The sequence below is a fragment of the Cupressus sempervirens genome, chromosome 1 (genome assembly GCF_028749045.1).
Source record: "Cupressus sempervirens isolate cs-2001-9-10 chromosome 1, ASM2874904v1, whole genome shotgun sequence".
Taxonomy (NCBI): Eukaryota; Viridiplantae; Streptophyta; class Pinopsida; order Cupressales; family Cupressaceae; genus Cupressus; species Cupressus sempervirens.
In genome coordinates this window covers 439,453,656-439,476,273 of record NC_143118.1, presented here as the reverse complement: position 1 = coordinate 439,476,273, position 22,618 = coordinate 439,453,656, and the positions used below count along the sequence as shown (strand labels likewise).

The following is a 22,618-nucleotide window of genomic DNA, read 5'->3' as shown; positions in this document are numbered from 1 at the left end:
GAACTTTGACAATTCAAAATTTATTGCACCTAAGTGCATTATTGGCTTAATCTCTCTGTAAATTATACATCTCATTATTTATCTAAATTATATATTAGAGAAGCCTTTTCCCAGAACCGTGAAATAGATACACAAATGAGATCTTTAGGCATTCCATGAGAGAGTAGAAGGCTTAATCAGAATTTATTGACCTTTATATGAAAATGCAAATTATAAAATCATGGGATATCTTCAGCCTGAAATGCCCACCAAGGAAAGAAGATGAGCAATCGCAATTAAGTGCCCTGCTGGATGAAGAAGAAAACGAGGAGAGCCAAGTAGAAGTTGAGGCTAATAGGAATGGATTGCAGATGAGAATGGTGCAAATGCTACTAGATGGAAACTGTTTCATTAGAGCCCTAGCAAATCAGCTTGAAGGTGACTGAGACCAAGAGTTTTGTGGTATGGTGGTGGACTACATTGCAAAGCATTGTTCACACTTTGAGCCTTTCTTTTCTCAAAAATATGAAATGACTTTTGAAGAATAGTAAGAAAAAATGGTAGAAGATGGATTGTGGGTAAGCCATTCTAAGATTTATGCGGCCTCCATGGTGACTAGCACCAACATCCATATACACTGAGTGTCCCAGTTTTACAATTAATGATAGTGTAGATATTCCCACACTTCATCTCTCATATCATGATGAAAACTACTACAACGATTTGTGCTTCACTAATGACAATGAAAATGTTACTGCTGCACCCATTCTTTTGGAGGAGGACAATAAAAGCACAAGCCATTTTGACTAAGATCTTGTTAGGTTTGTTGTGGACGAAATAGGGTATAGAGATAATGGTAAAACTTGTAGAGAAGACAACTTCTGAAATGAAAGGATGAGCCTTAGTGAAGAAAAAGCCTAAAAGGGTATATTCCATGGGTATCAAGGAAGAAAAAATAGTAAAGATGAAATTATCCTGCCAAATATTCTACTTTGCACACAAAATGTTATGAGCAAACTTTCTACATCAGCAATATAGTGACATCATTTAATATATATAACTCTATCAGTGTGACACTAGCACCCTCTAAAGGTGCAAGTGCTAGTTATCAATTGATGAGCTTAAGGAGCTTTCTATTGAATGGTTCATAAGGCACAACACTTGTTGAAGGTTTTGCAAATGGTGTTGCAAGCAGAGTGGGTTTCCGCATGGAGGAAACTCCATAGTTAAGCACATTCGAGCTGGATTAGCACTGGGATGGTTACCTCTCATGAAGTCTCGACACTTCACCTCTGTGAGAACCACCTAGATGCAATTAGTGCTAAGAGTTCTATTCATTCTCATGAGAGATGAGTTCATGTGAACCACTACTCATGAAACATGGGTCAACGAGTTAAAACTACAAAGTTGAATTCTGATAGCAATATTAGAATATCAAACCTTGAAGTATAAGTTGAGATATATTACATATTATAAACTACATTGACATATTTAATAGTTAATAGTGTTTAGGCTGTAGATGTGCAACATGTTGAACCCTTGGTATTTGGTCTTTGATTGTTGTCATTGATGTCAATAATGAAATTATAATGAGCATATGGTATGGTTAACATCATTTAATTATCTTATTTGATGTCCTTCAATATTGTTCAAAACATATTCAAGACAAACACTTAAGTGTTATACAGTTAACGCTTAATGTTCACATGGTTTAGAAAACGGTTATAAAAAACAGTTTTGGTCTATGAGAAAGTTGACAATGTTTTTTACCAGATTTACCCCAACTATCATACCTTTTTGGAAAGGTCTTTGAGTTAGCTAAAATGGGTCTTTGATTAGTTTTTGCATAACACATGTATGGAAAGAGAAAAAATCTGTTTATCAGAAACAATTACCAAATTGTTATGACAGTTCTAGCAGTTTTGAGCGGTTTTGGTCTACTGGAAGTTTGGGGTATGTACTTGCCTCCAAAATTTTGACTTTCTTGATTTATAAGTAGAGGATACATTCCTCTAAAAAATCAAACAGGTGGTTTTGACAGAAGTTTCAAGATTTGTGTGGAATTCCTTGTAGACCGAACAGTTTGCAGGCAGATTTTTAACAGCAAGGAAGAGGGTAATGCTTTATGTTTCTATATTCATATTTGTGATTTGATTTTCATTGTAGAAGTTTATCAGAGGTAGAAGGGTTATATATTGCTTCTTCATTCATTCATATCAGTTTTTGATCAGATCTTTTAATGGAAAAAGAAAATATATTTGGATATTGGATGTTTTGAGGAGAATAGAAGTATATCCTGCATTATGTTTTCAACAAGAAGTTGAAACTAGTGATTCATGATTTGTGTTGTAACAAAGATGATTCTCTGATTTTATATCTCATTTGTTCATTTTGGAAGTTGGTGCTTCAGGTGTAAGGGATTGGTGTTATTTGAAATTGGTGTTTCTAAAACAAGGTGTTGGTGCTTCTCATAGTTGTAGCTCTAAAAGATTTGCCCAAGAGGCCAATAAAGTTTCAGATTCAAAGTGGTTTTTTACCCTAAGGGGTTTTCCACATTAAAATATTGTGTCACTTCGTTATTCATTAACTATCTTGCTCATGTGTTAAATTTTTATAACTTGTAATTGTTTCAAGTTTTGAAAAGTATTTTAAACCACTAATTCAGCCCCCCTCTTAGTGGTGTTTGTATTCCAACACAACATGACATCCTTTATTAAGGTGTTGAGTTCTTGAGTCATGGAATGAGGACAAGCAATAGCATCGCTGTTGGAACAAACATCATCTTATCGAGAAGTGATATATTTATTATGATTTTGTTGATATTGTTTGGGAACCCTTGTACACATATAGTTATATTTTACATTGTCATTTTCCTCACTTTGGTGAATATTTATTATGGATTTGTTTCTTGCTGTCTACAAAGACATTTCTAAACACATACCTGCAGCTCACAGAAGGGGTTTTACAAGTTCAATCTTGTAAACTGGATAGAGTCGACAGACACAATAATGATGGAAACTGAAATTGAAGAGCTGTTAGAGTTTTATAGAAGTCAACAAACATGGTCCCTTGTATATGATAGCATTCCACAAATAGAACATGTAAACAGGAACCAGAACACCTGAGAAACAAATAGGACTTATGAGATGACAATTGGGCAGATTCTAACTCGGTGGAATACATTTTATGGTGGCATGCACATTTTTTCATACAAATCTTTGAATCACTATCAAAAGATTTGAGTTTATAAATAGATTAAGATAGTCTAATTAGAGCCTTAATGTCAGAGGCCTAGTATAGCATAACTGGAGAAGAATACTTGAATGGATGGTTTGGCAATCAGTTCTGATGATTGTCTTCTAAAAGTCTCTGTCCATTATCCTGTTCTTTGAACCTGGAGTTATATCCAAAAGCAATTTGCGACCTGTATATTAAATTTATTTATAGTAACAAATACCCATTATTGTGAAGGACAAAGTTTGATATCTGTTTCAGTATTTCTATAAATCAATTGATGCATGCAATTTACTCATGGGACATACGGATATATGAGATTCCTTTTGGCCTGTGTACTAACTTATCCAATGGGGGTAGAGTTATAACAAGAACATATTTGAAAATGGTAATTTTTTTTGATCAGTAAATCTATCTATATTTATATTAATGATGACTAAAATTTAATACAAAAAGATAAGGGCCTAGCCCTGATGTCCGTGCCATCACATATATGCAAATGCAACTTCACAGTCCCATAAACAAGACACCTCCCTGCATAAATTTATGAACTCTGAGAATACACTTCATTACTATACTAAACCTAGCTGAGAAGGAAACAGTCATGACACCCCTATAAAAGAACAGTACAGTATACAATTTGCTCAAAAGATAATCTCCATGGTAACAAGATCAAAACTTCCCAGAAATGGGCAAGCGGAAAGGAAAGGACGGCACAAAAACTACCCAATATTGACCTTTTTCGACTTCCCCATTGGCCCATTGAACCAGTAATTTGTGCGGCCAAAGACCACCTTCTTGCTTTTATCTTTCTCTTCTTCTTGTGTCTCTTCACCTCCTGCTCCAGCTCACGAGCATGCAAGAATCCTTCAAGGATTCCCAACCAATATGTGACTCCTCGTGCCCTTCTTCCTTGCCACTGGTGGCACTTCAAACCAAAAACAGATACATGAGAGGTTGCTGTTCACCAATGTCTCTCCAGTCACCCCGATGAGCTCGCAAACCAATGACGGGCTCCACCATTGCCATGATTCAGGCCGAATTCATTCTTTCATCACCCAGAGCACTTCTTCCTTTAAACCAAATTCTAAAGCCGACCTCATGAATGTAGAAGAAATGTCATTATTCATGTGATACCTATGGCTAGTATGCATAAGTTCCTCCCCAAGAATATGATCAATAGCTTGCCAGATGAATATTTTGTTAATTTTGAAAACCTCTCTTAACTGCTTCTCTGTAATATACTCCTGGAAACACAATTTTTATTCTGAAAAATCAAAGAAAAGTTTGCCTCCATGATTGATCACCCTCACCGCTTTCCAACTTCAAAAACCAGACGATGGAAATCAAACAAATGCTTTTAAGGAAATGGTTTTAGGTGTTCTCCACACCGCCTTCCACATATACCCTAGTCACATCACATCATTCCCAAGTCTCCCCTCATTGTATGATTGCACTACGTCCGTCCATCTCGCCTCTCTAAAATCCACCAAATAATCCTCCTTGGATCTGGCATTAATGACAACGCCTCAATAAAGTTACTGCCAACCATCATCATTATATTTCACAAAGGGAGTATCATCCTCCTCACATGCTGAAAGCGGGATTTTAAAATTTGAACTCGACATACATTAAACACACCACTTACTCCAACATATGCAAAATTTATGAAGTCTTCAAAAATGTTGCAAAATTTTGAAGTGATAAAGCCCAATTAGATGGAGTATCGGCCACACTATTCCCTTCTCGCATCATGCGTAATCTTGAAATCTTTGAAATTGTCAATCTTTTGGTGAATAATACTTGTAATTTTTTCTTTCTTCCGTGCATGCATCTTGCCACTTGCAATGGCATTGACAAATACTTGTGAGTCACCTTTTAAATGGAGCTGCTCCACATTGATTTTCTGTGTGAACTTGATGGTCAGAAGGGCTGCTCATGCCTCTGCATCATTGTTAGTACAATCTTCAAGTTTTCTCAATGCCAAAGCTAAAATGCTGCCCTCTATATCACTGATGTGTTGTTCCAACTACGCATGTATAATCCTAAGGCCATACCTTCTATTACCCATGCCTGATCATATTTTCCTCCAGTCAATCCAGCAGTGGTGGATCGATTTATCGCAACATACTTTGAAGTTTGTTGTGCTGCACACCCTGCCCTAACAAACCAGGGTTTTCTTTAGAAGCATCATCAAACTTAATTTTAATCCAGCCCTTTTCTGGTTTCTCCCATTTGATTTCAGATATGTCATTAGGAGTAGGATGAAACCGGTAGAGACCATAAATGAGCAGGTTCAAAACGGTTATTGATTGAAGAAGTTTGTTATTCAATAGCAATTAGTGACTCACAGAATGATCCAACCCAATGTTGTAACTCTGTGGGCATGGTAGGTTTTTCCTTAGCACTGCTCAACCCTTGGAAGGAAAATGAGTGACAAGGACAAGAAGTTATTTTATCAATATTTCAATTTACTTTTAATCTTATCTCTTCCAAAAAAGAAGTTATTTTATCAATATTTCAATTTACTTTTAATCTTATCTCTTCCAAAAAATACCGCCTCTAGGTTTATAGGAAGAACTATGGATAGAAATAGTTCACAATACAAAATACGTGCACTGCTTGGTTTTTCCTAGTCAGTAGCTGTTATTTGTTCAACTAGCAAACATTCTGCAACTATCTCAGATATGCAGAAAGTAAGCTTAAAGAAGTTATATCTATATGATAAGATATGCTAAGGCTAGCAACAATTTTGGGAATTTTCTTGAATGGTGAGGACAAGGCTGTTCTGTGCCAAACATGGAATTGGCATTGTCATTGTAGGCATGTACAAATGTCATGCAACAAGTTATATTATTAACAGAGGAACAATATGAAGAACAATACCATAGCGAACACACGACACATTCAAATGGCATACTATTACTTTTGTTGATTGTACTAGAGTCTACATTACCATTGATACCAACATTAGCGACACCCTCACTTGTTCTAGATTCCATACCCATAGACTCGATACAATCGGTTAAGTCTCCAATCGTCACCAACTAATGACACAAGTTACAACTAGTACCTCTTTGGAATAATGTTTTATTAACTAACAAAAAACTTATTAACTATTCATGGTATAATTGCTGCCTACATCATCCCCCCCAAAAAGAAAAAGTCATCTTCTAGACAACAAGGATTCATCAAGTAATAACCAGGAAGACCAATGACAAAAGTGTAGATATTGACTTGTATTACACAAACTCAATGTGTAGTGTAGTTTAAAAGTGGGGGGGGGGGGGGGGGGGGGTTGTTGTTGTCTGCAGGCAACGCCACCAATAGGATCAAGGGGCAACACCCCTTGCAGTATTCTAGAGGTAGTGCCCCCAACGGGATCCAAGGGTAGCTCCTTGGGTGTGCTTCCTATTGTCGTACAAGGCGGGGTCAAGGGGCAGCGCCCAAGGCGCACTCGCCACCAAGACCAAATTAACACCTTCAAAACAACACAGAACATCATGGCCGCGCACCATTTTCTTGATTTCTTTGGATGCTTTAAAACAATGTCAATGAAGCCCAAAAATGGAGGTTTTAAACAATTTTTGCGACATTGAAAAGTTTGATATTTAAACTCAAATCCTCTTCGTGTCTGCATGCAGCTCATGAATGGTAGTTTTTCCTTGTTGACTATAGTTTTATAGCTAATGTTGTAACTGCCCTTTTAAGGATTTATGAAACTATTCTATACCACAACACCTTGCTCTTATGATGGTTTCTTGGCATTGATATGAGCTTTTGATCCTTGTATAAGATGTACACTTTCCTCTATGCCATCCATACAACCTATAAATCCTATGACAATCCTCCCAACTCCAATTGTATAACCTATTCTATCTTTGTACTGTGTTAGTTTTGTTGTTCGTACAACCTGTTGGAGTTTGTATGGTAGTTTCCTTTCCTTGAACTTTTCCCTTGCCCACTGTACGATGTACAATTTGCTCTCCAAGTCCATTTGTACAACCTACATTTGGTACTTCCGACGTCTGTACAATGTACAACATGCACTTGTTGTCTTCTGTGCGATACATTGGTTGTCATCCGTACATCCTGTTTAGTACTTTTCATATAGTTGCCTTCCATATGGTTGTTGTTTGTACAGTCCCCATCTTGGAGTCTCAAATGGCATATGATGGTAGTGGTTTCATCTCCTCGCAATTTGACTGTATGGTGTACAAATGCTTGGAATGTCTTGACTGTATGGTGTGCAACCTGCAACGTTCCCTTCTTTCCAGTGTGGTGAGTCTTCCTTCTAGCTATTGTCATGAACTTCCTTCTCTGCCTTGAGTGGTTTCCTCGACTTCTTGCTTGTAAAAATGCTTGATTTCTCCTCAGTTTTGCTGATTTATTCCTTTAAAACATGTGGGTTGGTGTGTCATCCATCCTTGCAATACTTTCCTTGTGCTTGCCATTAGTTGAGAGGGAATGTGTCACTTTCCTTGATTGCCAACATGTTGCAGTCAAGGTGGAAAATTTCATAATCTTCTATCTACCAATGGAACAACCTGTTGAGGGAACTAGCTCGTCCTTGAAACAATTCCCTAACCTCAGGATGCCTTCATCATCAGGTTCCACCCCTCCTTTGTCCAAGTCTTCACCTGCTGACTTGGAATCTAATGCCAACTCTCGACTTACTGTGAGATTTTGGAGATCAATCACGTATTTCTTTCTCCTGCTTTCATTTGAGAGGGTATTCTTCTTCCAATTGTGATTAGCATTTGTTGTAGTGAGCCAATCTCCACCTAGGAGGGCATCATACCCCTTATATAGAGGGATGACTACAAAGTCGAGAAGGAACTGTTGCATCCCAATGACCACTTTTTGGCCCATGAAGGTTCCAATAGGTTTGATTCCATGCCAATTTACTCCTACAAGGTGGAATGTCAGTGACCATAGAGTTGGCTTGCCTAAGGCCTTCCATGTTTCTTTCGATAGTACATTCACTCCCGACTCCCCATCTCCAATGATGTTTGTTAACTTATACCCATGATTTCCATGTTTCTTTTGATAGTACATTCACTCTCGACTCCCCATCTACAATGATGTTTGTTAACTTATACCCATGATTTCCATTTCCACTACCGCGGGTGTCATTCCAACTCCTACCATTTGCAACATAGGGTCAATGGTGGTGGTCTTGGAGGGGTTGTTCTATTCCTCACTTGTACCATTCTCAATCCTGCCTTCTGGCATTCCTTTATTGCAAGGAGGTTTGTCTTGTGCTTTGTTGTTGGCTACTCTCAACTGTGGCAATGCTTCTAATAGGTTCGCCACTCATACTGTTATAGTGGTTTGCAACATCTGTTCTATGATATTTGCCTCTGATTTTGACTGTACAGAGGTACTCATACTTCCATGTAAGAGTTGTCTCTCTTTTTCCGTCGCCTATTCCACATCTATTCTCTCTTCCTTCAAACTCCTTTGTATTGACATCCAGGTACGTGAGCTGTCTTGTTTACAATCTGGTGATGACAAGCACCTCCCTTTAGGGTGTGTGATGTCTATCATGTTTATCTCCTTTTGTCTTGGGCAATTGGCATCGTCATGGTTTCCCAGTCTATACCATTTACATAGCATGCTTCCACCTTGTCCGCCGCTCTGACAGGTAGCAAGAAGTGGCCCCACTCGTTGCACCTCCGACATTGTATCATAGGCCGTCCCTTTGAATCATACTAAATGTGGCTTTGCGATGTATTGTTGTTGCTATTGTTATTGCTTCCTCATTGGTTGTTGTAGTAACCGACCAACGAGGCATCTATATTTGTGTTTCTTGGAGGTGTGGTAGGCGGAGTTGCTTGCTCTCCTTGGGTAAAGAGCGCTTGAGTGCTCCTTGCCTATAGATTGTATAGGAACACCTTGATGGAGTGGTGGTGGTCTTGGAGGGGTTTTTCTATTCATCACTCATACCATTCTCAATCCTGCCTTCTGGCATTCCTTTATTGCGGGGAGGTTTGTCTTGTGCTTTGTTGTTGGCTACCCTCAATTGTGGCAATGTTTCTAATAGGTTCGCCACTTGTACTGTTACGGTGGATTGCAACATCTGTTCTATGATATTTGCCTCTGATTTTGACCATACAAAATTACTCATACTACTATGTAAGAGTTGTCTCTCTTCTTCCATCGCCTATTCCACATCTACTCTCTCTTCCATCAAACTCTCCTTCTCTGTACCGACATCCAGGTACATGAGTTGGCTTGTTTGCAATTTGGTGATGGCTTGCACCTCCCCCTCAGGGTGTGTGATGTCTATTACGTTTATCTCCTTTTGTCTCGGGCAATTGACATCCTCATGGTTTCCTGGTCCATACCATTTACATAGCATGCTTCCACCTTGTTCGCCACCTTGACAGGCATGCGAGAAGTGACCCCACTTGTTGCCTTCGACACTGTATCATGGGCTGTCCCTTTGCATCATACTGAATGTGTCTTTGCAATGTATTGTTGTTGCTATTGTTATTGCTTCCTCGTTGGTTGTTGTAGTAACCACCCAACGAGGCAACTATATTTGTGTTTCTTGGAGGTGTGCGGAGTTGCTTGCTCTCCCTGGGTAAAGAGCAGTTGAGTGCTCCTTGCCTATAGATTGTATAGGAACACCCTGATGGAGTACCCTAGTACTTGATAGATGTCACAAAATGCCTTCTTTGGACAATTGGTTTTGGTATGGCCTTCCAACTTACAATTTGTGCACCAAAGTTTGTTGGCATCTTTTGTCTCCTCCTTTCCATCCCTCATTTCCTTCATCATCCTCATCATGTCTTTTCGTAGCACCTGTATAGTTTTGGACTCTCCCTCGTTGTTGCCATTCGAGTTGTTATCATCACTTGCTTTTTGTCTCATGATGTCTTGTTCTCGCTTTCAATATGTATTACCCGATCACAGGCCTCCTTGTACATGGAGGGAGGCACCATTAATTTTCTTCTGAATGGAAGGATTCAGGCCTTTTGTGGACCATCTCTTTTTTAATCCATCTGTTGGTTGATTTTCCAACTTGCCTATTAGCTCTTTCAACCTCTGATGGTAGGCTCGAACAATCTTTCTCCCTCCTTCTCAGAGTCTTCAACCCAGTTTGCCCCATTCTTCGTCATATATGGCCAACCCATTTATATGGCCTACTGTATTCTTGGATAGGCTGGGTACCTTTCGTTCCAAATTTCTTTCTTTGTCACTAGCTTTTGTGGAGTGCATGGATGGCTCTGTTGCACCAAATTCACTTCCCCAACTATCTGTCAACATCTTGCACTCATCTTCCTTTGCAGAAAAAGCAATTGAGGAGGACAATTTTGTTAAGAGTCCAATATGTTTCGGCTGTAGGGCTCTGGACATAAGAGGGTGCTCAGGAACAAAGAATAAATTTATTAAATGGAACAAAGATTTAGACATAGGAACTGGGAGGGAATAAAACATATGTCTATTTTAGCGATTAAAAAAAATTTAAATAAAGCCATGCGAAGGGTAAAGATCACTCTAGAGCAATAAAGCAAATAAAGCAATTGGAAGGTTAAAGACTGCTTTAGGGGAAAATGGTAAAAAGTTTTTCGAAGGAGGGTTGTATATTTAGTTTCAAGAAGTATATCCAAATAGTAAATAGAGGAGTGAGCTATCTTGCCTAAAAGGATGACTAAACTTATTACAATAGATCATCTCTGCTTTCTGCAAAAATGTTTAATTTTCTGGACCAACATTTAAGACATTGAAAGAATTTGTTGTCATCAAAATTGGAGCCCATTAAAGACTTGTTGCTGTGCTGTCTATTGATTGTACTAGAAAAGAGTTATGCTGCTGGCTATGGTGGAAGTTTTATCTTTTTCAGTTTTAGTGTTTTAAACATTCACATTTCAGATTATTTTGAGTGTAATTCCTATTTCAAGAATGATCAGATTTCGCAATAGAGCTCATTGACCCGCATTTGGTTTGAAATTTTTTTTGTCTTTTGATTTTGGATTATTTCTGTAATATTTAAGCAACGTGGTTTATTCCAGAGGTAGTTTAAATGCTTATTTTTAATTTTCAAATTTTAGTTTAGATTTTAGCTGCAGAGATTCTGGGCTATAGCATCAGCTTAGAGGTTCCAATGAGAGATTCCAAGTTGAAAACTTTGCATGTGCAGAAATATACCACTTCAAAAATTGTTTAGCAATGTCCCTAAAGACATCAAACTGAGTTTTGGTTGTTCTAAGTGACAAATTAAGGTTTTGGAAGTAAGGATTAGGTTTACTTATGCAAAAGAATTACTTTGAGGGATAGCAGCACATCCAGAAGGTTTACTGAATTCCAGCTACAGAGACAGGGAAACAAGGGTCCACAGGGTAGAATGATGTTGGAGGTCAGTAATCTTTGATTAAACTGAGAATGGGAAAGATCAAGAAGATGTCTGCAGTAGATTTGACATAACACTTAACAGTCCTTGCAAGAGAAAGGGTATGCTTTGACATAACACTTAACAAATCAAATTCTAAATATCAATGTAGATTTTGTAAATGCTTTGAAGTATGGAGGAAGGGTCCGCGAGCCAGGAGGAAGACTGGAATTACTTGAGGCTGAAGAAAATGGTTTGGGAAGACGAATAACTGACTAGGATAAGTTGGCTAGTAGATCCTGAAATTGTTCTAGCTGAAATTTCATGTTTTGTAAAGAGCAATGAATATGATATTATAGATAAGGTTTTAGGCCTAGTATAGAGCATAAATAGCACAGATGAAGTAGAAAGGGTGTTTGTGTCCCCAGGGTGTTTGTGTCCCCAGGGGTGTTATAGACTTTGCAATCTTGGGGGATTTTGAAGATCTTCACAGTTTGCTTGAGAGAGTGGTGTCAGTCAAATCTTGTATAGTACATTATGATTTCAAATCATATTGATATCCTTTTGGTACATTTTTTATCTCAGATTCTTGTATGTCATATTTGAACGCATGGTCACTATTGTTTTCATTTGAAAACTGGATTAACTGAAGATCAAGATTAAAAGGTCGAGTTGACTTCATATGTTGTGTAAATGCTTAGTGAAAGTTAATTGTGACAGCATAGAAACATTGATGACTAGGATGATAATTGGAAACCATGCATAATATGATAACATTGCTTTACTCTTATTTGGTTCTACTAGCAAATTTTTTCTTTTCTTTTTTCTTTTATAATTTTGTCATTTTATCTATTTGAATTTTACCAGGTGGCATATCTCAGTGTTCAAGTAGCAAGGACAACTCAGGTAGTATTTTTGCCAGAAAAATCAATCTTCTAAATGATGTTCCAATTGCACAATATCAAAGGAGAAGACGTAATGTATCTCGGAATGAGCTCACAAAGTTTGTGGAGAGAGATAACAAAGAAAATGTTTGTAAAAGATTCGAGAGGCCTTGCACAGAGTTAGAATCAACCACTCAAAGTACAATTTCAGATTCCACAGAGAACAGGTTCGTCAAAGATAATTGCTTAAAAGATTTATGTCTTTACTTAGTATTTTCCTGTCTTGTACATTTTGCCCAATTAGTTAAAATGATTTTGCCCAGTTTTTTCTTTCTTCAAATTTGTGCAAGATCTCACCTGCCATTTCTACAGAAGAAAGGTTTTCATACAAGTTTCGAGTCCCGAAGCCTTGTAATCAAAAGACATTACCACCTTATGTGTCTTGTACCATTTTTTCTGTCTCAAGGAACACAAGTTTTGAGTCCCGAAGCCTTGTAATCAAAAGATATTACCACCTTATGTGTTTTGTACCATTTTTTCTGTCTCAAGGAACAGAGTATGAGATAATCTATTCCTCTGGCACACTATTAATTGTCTCATGTTGCGAAACTAAACAGCAGTCAGTATGATAGCAACTTCAGCTATTAATGTCAGACTGAAATGATAAAGAGAAAATTATGTTTTCTGTAGTTAAGTTTTATTGGTTTCCGTTTAATAACATTGTACAGATCCTATCCTTCAACCAAAGCCAGGGAAGAATATGGTTGATGGTCGGGAAATCGAAGTCAAGTGTATAATATACTGCATAATAGGTATAAGTCCTATTATGTATAGTGATATACTAGTAAACCTTGCCCTTGGCAAAAGGGTAGAATGTGGCAGCATTGCTTTTGCAATAAATATAGAAGCAAACTAAGTAGCTGGCTAATCATTCAAGAATTGCCAATATCTTTCTTCTCACTTGTCATTGACTAGATTTAATTGGGTACAGTTAAATAGGTGTGAATAAAAGATGCAAATTTTTCCTAACACCATGCTACTGATGTTTTGACAAGTTTCACAACCGTTCCCTGATTCAGAAATGTCCAGACAAAGTTGACGGATATTATTAACTGGTTGGGATTGTTATATGAATATATGACCAATGCTTTTGGTTTGTGTCTCATTCTCAGTCAAATCCTCACTCTGCTTTTTTTATCAGATATTGTGAGACATCTCAGATCCCTTGCCTCACAGCATACCGCAGGGTATCTTATGTCGTGAGAATTTAGTGAGCAAATGATGGTTGTATAAATGACTTTTGTCATGAATTTTACTATGTTTCACCAAGTTTCCAGAATAGGTATGGTATGAAATGGGGAGGTGTTTCTGGGACAGCATGGGAATTAAGAAGGGTAAAATTTAAAATTATAGGAAAATCTTGAATGTTATGCAATAAAGCATTTGCAGGACTGTTAAACTCTAGAGCTGAATTGAAAATTCATGAGTGGAGCTACAAATCAACACATTTTTATTGTCTAGTCATTTGAATTTATATTACAAGTTTATATATGACAAAATGAAAAGACCTGAAGGCTGCAACTACAAAATGACAAAATTGACAACTAACTTCTACATTCTCTTTATAAAATCCAATTACGATCTGTCTAAGGAGATTTAAGCCACAGATTGTAGAATACTCTAACTCCTTTGGTATATTGTGCTGCTTTAATTTTTTGAAGTTGTGGTAATATTTTTCTTATCGTCCCAGGCTTATGTACAGCCCATCTTCGTTACCTTTATTAGCATTCTTGTTTTCATTTCATGCTAAACCTTTATCATATTCATAGGTCAAAATGTATGATTCCAATATGTATCTATCTCTCGTTCTATTTTTGTATCAATATGAATGTATCGCAGGCTACAGTTTGATCCTAGTCTCCCTGGTGTTTGTGCAACATCTCTGGCTCTCATATGTACACTCATGGTCAAAATTCAAGTGAAAATCTTTGTCAGAAGTTAGAGACAGCAATTGTGCTGTGAAATTTTAAGAACATTTCTGCTGCTTCTTTCCACAGATGAATTGTAGTTAACAATAGTGAATACATTCTTATGAGCTGTGTGAAATGATCCAGCTTCTGCTTTAGACTTTCTCATTTCCATCCTCAAACCCTTAATAGAAATGAAGGGAAAAGTGAGTAACTGTGTTTTACAGCTCTTTTCTGGCTGGGATGACTGGATATCACTGTAGTTTCCTGTGATTTCGAAATCATTTCTGGATGGCTTAGGGATCTTCAAAAGGTGTCCCTGAAGTGCCCTGGTATGGGAACACTAGGAAAATTTCTGGGGACATGTTCCCGAGGAACATAGAAATCTTAGCTTTTCAGGAACGTAGGAATTTTAGCCTTCCAAAATTAAAAAAATGGTAATGAAGGTTCAGAACCTAGAATCGAAGGAAACCATGTTGATATTAAAATAATTAGCAAACTAAAATTTTAGGGAAAGATTTTTTAATGTCACTTTATTTGTTTCAACATGTAAACATTATTAATCCATCTTTATAGCAAATATTTACCATGAAGCAGGTTTTTTGTAGAGTTGCATGTGGTTGGATATAACCTTCAATTGTGTTTATAACATTTACTCCCAAAATCAGAAGCTAAAATAAAACTCGGAATTCTAGGTTGAATTGGATGTGCTTTACTTTCTGCATATTCTCTCCCAATTTAAAAAGGATCCAGATTTTAGACAGAAGAAAGATCTAGATTATGAACAAGTCAGTTTCAATTTTCTAAGAGTGGGTGGACATGCTATTTTCAGATGTGGGGAGGGAATGACACATGACACATTAAATCAATATCACTTTGTAGAAATGCCCAGAAGTTTCACAAGCTCCGATGCTGCTGATAGCTATAGTTTGTATGAGAAGAAATCTGGTTTGGGCTGTTCAGAAAAACAGAAACATTTGTCACTCAAAACTGCCCAGCACGCTCAATTTTCACGGTGGCCTGTAGAAGTAAGTGCTTTATCTTGATGTTTTCTCTGTACAGCACTATCAACTTGTAAGGCCTTAACTTTATTGAGATAAGTGCTTTATTTTACTAAAATTTAAATTTCATACATTTGTATTACCTTCAATTGTTATGCAGAGCTTTGGGGAGAAAAAATGTACTCCAAGAATGGATTTCCATAATGCTCTGGAAGAGGTACTTCTTGTCTGTTTTCTTTCCAATCAAATAAAATAATTTGTTTCTTATAACTAAATTTTCTGGTGAGCTGCTTGGGTATGTAAGTATAGGGAGTAAGATTTGTGTGATGCACACTGCTTATCTGGTCATGCAATTAGATGTAGAAAAAGAGTAGGCACTTCATCTTATTTCTTGATTTTTTTCCATTCATTTTGGTGTATCTATGATAAAACTACAGTCTTCTCACAAGCTACTGGGTCAAGGTGTTCATCTATTCTTATTTTGTGTTTTGCAGGCTTCGGCTAAAAGATCTTCAAATCATCATGGGCACTATGATGAAAGATATCAAAACCCTATTCTATCACAACATAACGCATGTTATGGTGTGTTCTTTTATTTTTATTTTTTGTTGTTGCCTTGTTCTTTTGATTTTGATTGCTTGTCGTGTGACTTCCTTTTTCTCTTTCTTTTCATGATGAATGGAATAAATTGTGTATAAAAGTTCAAGATGTATTACATTGCTGACAAAGTACACTTAAATAAACCTTCTTGATTTTAGCTTTCTCAGATTAAGGTTTATATAGTTAAACAGATATCATGCATCAAACTTAAGCTAAATTCATACGGATTTTTGAAGTAATTTTTGTTTGGAAACTGTATTTTCATTGATTAAAATCTGCACCTGTTATTACACTTTGAATTGATTAAAGCAGGAAGAGGTAAAACAAGTTATAATCTATATGTAGTAATTTAGTAAATAGGCACCTAACATGTCAACATCCAATTCAACATCCAGGAAATTAATCTTTCCTAAACATTTTTCTGGCTAAAACTTAGGCAGCTAATATCCACATTGCAATAGAAAAATTCTTCCATATAAGATCACAACTATTACAGTTATGTAGTCTGAAGGGAGGTACCCTTGTGTTAAGCATCAGTATTTCTGTGGTAATGTTGATGGGGTTTTGTCACTAGTGACCATACCAGCACACAATAAAATACCGAGATATCTTATCCTCCTTTGATTGAAATTCTTTGTATGCTAAGATTGCAAGAAAGATCGCACTGGTTATTTCCAAGGTTTCTTCTATGTTGGATAAGATTAATGGTTGGATGTGATATGCTGGTATCACAAAGGGACTTACGTAATCATTCTCAAGATGTTTCAGACAATACTGGCCATGGGAGCTATGCAATGAAAATAGTTTTTTGGGTTTTTTCATGAAATATGCTGAAAAGTAAATGAGAGTAAGTGTATAGGAGTTCTGTTCTATTCCTAAGATTTTGAAAGATAGTGGTTGTCAAAGTGAAATATTCCATTCTCTCCTTCGCAAAATTAAAAAACTACACAAAGAGGGTGCAATCTTCAAGGGTTGTGCAAATGTTTTTTATATCGCAAATAAACACCATCATGGAACAATGCGAATTCAATGAGAGAAATTAAGCATCCACATACAACCTTAGGACCAACCTTATGCTGCACATAAAAATCATCTACTAGTGAAAGATACGAGTAAATCAATTTCACCACAACAATACGATCAATCTCATTCAACAACTGACTAATTGAAGGTAAATCTATTCTAAGTGAAGGAACAAGAGAACATGCAAGCACCAAAATACTTCAAGAAACCACCAAACTTCAAAGATAGCTTTATTATCTTAATAACTCTTAAGCAATAATCTTTGACATTATATTCATTTCAATGAGAAGTGAGCTCTTTATAAAGGCCTCAAATTACAATGGGTGGCCAAGATTGAAACAAGATAAACGGCCTACATTTTGCCACCTCAGTCCTAATTAGGGTTAGGGCTTGAAGAGAGAATCCGCAATTAATGTGTTGGTCCACATAGACTAGTAAGAAGGGAGTTAACTATTTAGTTGGGGTGTGGTCAAATTTGACCCAAAATGAGGCAAAATTCCGCACTAAGCAATAAATGCTCATTTACCTAGAATGGCCTATGCTTGATGCCTTTTTTTTTGAATGCAAAAATTTTTGATAGCGCTATCTCCAACTCATTTACACTGGAACTTGGCACCACTTCTTATTGAATTCCAAAATGTCGTCTCTTCCACATTTGCTGAAGCTATTCTCCCAATCTTTCATCAAGTCTTGAGTGGTGTTCATGACATTTGAGAATATGGAAAAATTATCGAGACATCTCTTGAGAAGGAATTTATTTAAAAGAACTCTTCTAATTTGTACCTTAGGTTATCTGCAGTTTGAACGCAACGAATTTGGATAACACTATCTCCAACTCATCTACACTTACACTTGGCAGAACTTTTCGTTTGAATTCTAGAATGGTTGTCTCTTTTGCATTTGCTGAAGCTATTCTCCCAAATTGGCATTGAGTCTTGAGTGGTGTGCATGACATTTGAGAATATGGAAATTTTTCAAAGTCATCTCTTGAAAAGGAATTTATTTGAAAGAGCTCTTCTAGTTTGCACCTTAAGTTACTTGTAGTTATATCATCCTTAGTCATCCTCTGTGTTAACAAGGCTATAACTGTATTGAAGGTTCCCTTCTAAATATTTCTGATCACCTTCGTCTATTGAGCAGATTCTTCATTGGATTTTTCGAAGATCTCTTTCACCATGACCACTGCATTGTCCAATGGGAAAAATCATATGCCTCTCCTTCCCTTAACACTCCATCAACCAACATTTGCCTTGGAGTCTTCATCAAAGCTTGCATGTATGGGATTGTCTCATTATGATAAAGATGTGCATTATTCCATGACTCTTTTGTGCATTGTATACTGGAAAGGATAGCCACGCTCTTCCACACATCTGTACCAAGTCATCAACAAATTCACCCGCCTCATCCAGATTGCCTTTCTCCAATAGCTTTGCACCTTGGGCGATTCACCTCATCTCCTTAATGCCTTCTATTGACTCTGCTGGAAGGCCTATAGGGGGAACAAATGCCTGGTTCTCTTCCCTAGCTGGATGGGATAAACTCTTCAGATGCTTGCACAAGGCTTTGTTCTCACTCTTCACTTTTTGGTATTTTTCTTCCAATTTTCTCATTTTTTTGTTCATCACTTGGGTGGAATCATCACTCTTCAATTACTGTCTCCCTAGTTGCATTCTCCAGATAAAATGCTGTCACATTTTATTCCTACAGAGTAATTTGGTCCTTGATTTTATCAACCATAGGCATTGTGATATGCAGGGTCGTGGAACCGGATTCATCTTTGGTGATTTTAGAAAATCTCTATGCTTTTCCCTTCTCTTCTGGTCTGTTGATTTAGTCCAAAACCTCCTGTAACTGTAATGCAAGATCAACCTCCTCTTTGTGCCTCTGCATTCTTTTTGCCAACCAATCTGGAGGGACAATATGCTAATCATACACTGGCAACTGTTCTTGCTAATGATCTTTTGGCGGCTTTTCCTATCTCTGCACAATCCCTTTGATGATTTCTTCGTCTGCACTATGAATGTTTGCCTCTTCTAAATCCTCATATAATATGGCATCAAGGCACTCCTTTGTAGTAGGTTCTTGCTGTTGATGTTCCTGTTGAGTAGATTCTTGACAGGCATCGATACTTTGCCTTTCTTGCATTGGTCGAGCCATTTTTTCTTGTGATCACCTTCTCCCACTGATTCCAGCATCTTTCCTTGTGAAAGGATATATCTCCTGCAAGCTGGGAGTCCTATTGGGTGACAGATGGTGCTGGAGCCACCCTTTGTTTCTTCTGTGGAGGCTTTCACTTGGCACTTTTAGCCTTTGCCTTGGTTGCATATTCTTCCCTTTTCTTTGTTCGATGTTTTTTGATGGAATTCCTCCTTCAGTTCTGGCCTCTAATGACTTCCCAAGTCTAACATCTTATGGTCCTTGATCTATCAAGATATAGGTTAAGTGGACCTTATTTGCCTCAAATCTGCTAACTTGACACTCAGCCCACCATTTTGTGACTTTTATGGTTAGTCTGGATACTACTTCTAGATCTCTTACTTCATTTTTAGATCAAGTAGGTGGTTGAGTGACAATACTTATTTTGTTTCAGACCCAGCCTCGATCACATTTGTATCTTCCGCTTGGTCTGGCGCTTGGATGATCCTGCATGCTCTAATCATTCTGAATGGCAGTTAGTAGTCTGGAATGCATTCTCTTCTTGATCTCATATTCATCTGCTGTGTTGGCTCAAAAATCCTCAAGATGTAGGCTATTATGGTACTTCCTGCCAAATGCCATTCTTATTCTATTGTAAGGATCATAATCCATCCTTGCTGTATGGTATTCTAAACGATAGAAGTGCAATTCATCTGCTGACCTTTCTGCTGTGGGCAAACATGGACACATGTAATCAGAATCCCCTATGGTGATTGGGAATTTGAGTCCTAACTTCTTCTGAATTTTGTCATATGCAATTAATTTCCTACTCACTTCAAGCAGCACCATATTTGTAGTTGGATTTCTCGGGAGTTCGTAGGGCTCATAAGAGAATCCATTAAGCTTGATATAAGTGAAGTTTGGGAATTGGATGAACCATAGTTGAAAAACTTGGTTTCGGCAATATCTTGGCAGGCCAATTTTATTAGAAAATCTTGGAATCGGCAAAAACTTAGTGAAAAAATCGGCAATAAATCAGCATTTTTATCAAACATTTGAAAATATATAATCTCTTAAAATATGCTTAAAAATGCACACATACACACCAAATTTGTAGAACATATAATGATTTGAGATATCCACCATATATTAATCAAAGTTATTAGTAATTTAGTATTACAGTACAGTATATAGTAATTGTTAAATTATATATATAAATAATAAAATAGTATTAGAGGAAATTTAAAAATTAAAATACACTCTATTTATGTATTTTTAATGTTTAATTATTCACCAAAATAAAATATATTTTGTTTTTACTGTTTCAAAAAAATTAAGTTTTAAACAAAAAATATTAATAAACTATATTAAAGTTTTTAAAAATAAAATTTATTAAAGTTAAAAAAATAATTTCCAAAATACTATCGAACATACTTGGAAAGTAGAAAAAAACTTCCAAATCTGCAAGCTATCAAAAACTCCCCAATCTAAATTGATGTAGACATTTATTCTGTGATGCTGTCTATGATTCTTTTCCTATCTTCGAATGCCAACTCGAATGTCAGTACCGTCTGTGATTCTTTTCCTATCGTCGAATGCCAACTCAAAGGACCCTATTCATGTCGTCACATGGCAACTCAAAGTCTAGACAGTGTTGTCAAATGCAGGGAGCAAGTTTCAAATGCAGACAAATGAGAGTGGGGAGGCTCAGTTGCGGATATTTTTAACATAATATGAAACCTAAAATGGCCTGCCTGACCACTTTCGAACAATATTTGCCTGCGATTTTTCACTTTTATTGCGATATATTCCAAAACAGGCGCGACAATTTTTTTCCATATCTCGTTGACGATTTATTGTGCGATATACTCGGCCAGGACTATGCTCTACGAAATAGCGCAAGATTAGCGATATTTCACCAAAATTTTAAACTATGGGATGAACCATGATCTGGTTTTTCTACCAGCTTCATTGCTTCAGATGACAACCTTGTGTAAAATCTACCTTGTAGGAATTTGACAATGTGCATAGCAAAGGCATTATTAACTCTCTTGAAGTTGAACCTGTTCTACAGGTACAACTAAGGGTAACTGTCATATACTCTTAGCTGGCTTGAACCAGATCTATTGGTCCGTTGGACCTCAATCCTTCATATCTGGTCTTTCTGAATAACATATATACCACATATGAACTCATGTAGAATCTTCCTGACTTCTCAAGATTTCTGAATTGTTTGTCCAAGTTATCGCTGCTCATTCCTGACCAATTCATAGCCTTGATTGTCTTTGTCCCTTCCTCAATAAAGTACCACATCCCAGGCTAAAAAATGCACGACTGCAAGCTTCCAAATATCTTGCTCAGTATCATGGCCAAGTTGCTGTATTCTCTCTTAAGCTCAAACCAAACGAGTTGCTTGGGTGATTCGAAATGGTGAGGGTTATTCTTCTGTAGTCATTTGTGGTCAATAACCCTGTCACGATGATCCATTCCTAAAGTATAGACTTTGAGTGGCTGATTTATTGTGTTACAAACCATTGCATGTATACTGGAATCCCAAAAGCTTCCGGTATTGCTGGTGGAGAAAGATCTGCCAGAAACCTTGCCATGTGGAGCTTTAATGTAATGTCCTGCACATTCCACTATTGAATCCAGACACTTGGTGGGAGGTAAACCAACTGCCGCCTCAGTTCCACTTTTGACTATTTGCTTGGCTAAGAATTTTGGTGCATATTCTTTATTGCTGAACATCCTTTTGTTAAATTCATTCAGGTTGGGCCTACTCAAATTCGTATCGCCAATCTCCTTCCAATTCGACAAGATTTTTGAATTTGTCACAAGTCTCTTCCACTCATTCTTGATTGTTGCAGGTCTGGAGATATCTGATCCTCTGTGTTCTGCCCTTCTTTTTCCTGCAATTCAAAATAAATAAGACCTTTGCGAGAAGTTATAAAATAAAGCACAAAAGTGTTGTCTAGGAATAAAAAAGCTTGCAAAACTTCTTCATCCTAGTCATGGAAGAAAAATATAACTTTGAAGAAGAAACTTTTTTAAAATTGCAAAATTCACTATAAAATTTCTTTTTCTCTCGTTAGAAAGAAACTTTCTTTCTTCAGAAATATGTTCGCGTTTGATTTGTCAAACTTGCTTTAGAAAACTTCTCAAAAGCTGACACTTTGCTTCAAATTTTGTTCTGTTCAAAAAATCCAAACCTCTCTTCTCATGCTCTCTCTCCAAAAACTTGCGCTTCTCTCAGATTCTTCCAATATGTGTTAGGAAAATGAAGTGAGAAATCCTTAGTGTAACATAGGCACTGGGGGGCATTGAGATGTAGAGACGGGTTGGGGAAAAAAGGTCATCATTTTAGGGATGGCAGCGGGGGTGGGTGGGGGTGTTGTAATATACTTTATATATAGTACTTGAAATGATGTATATGGTATAAGAACTAGTCAAACGTAG

At 37.0% G+C, this 22,618-nt stretch overlaps 1 protein-coding gene across 1 annotated transcript in view; it reads left to right on the top strand.

Moving 5' to 3' along the window:
- LOC149578167 (uncharacterized) overlaps positions 1-22,618 on the top strand; it is a 70,914-nt gene that overhangs the window by 5,650 nt on the left and 42,646 nt on the right. Inside the window, exons 3-6 of the mRNA XM_089827747.1 lie at positions 12,419-12,662; positions 15,235-15,430; positions 15,564-15,620; positions 15,898-15,985. Of these exons, the coding sequence (XP_089683873.1) occupies positions 12,419-12,662; positions 15,235-15,430; positions 15,564-15,620; positions 15,898-15,985 (585 nt within the window). The remainder of the gene's footprint in view (positions 1-12,418; positions 12,663-15,234; positions 15,431-15,563; positions 15,621-15,897; positions 15,986-22,618) is intronic.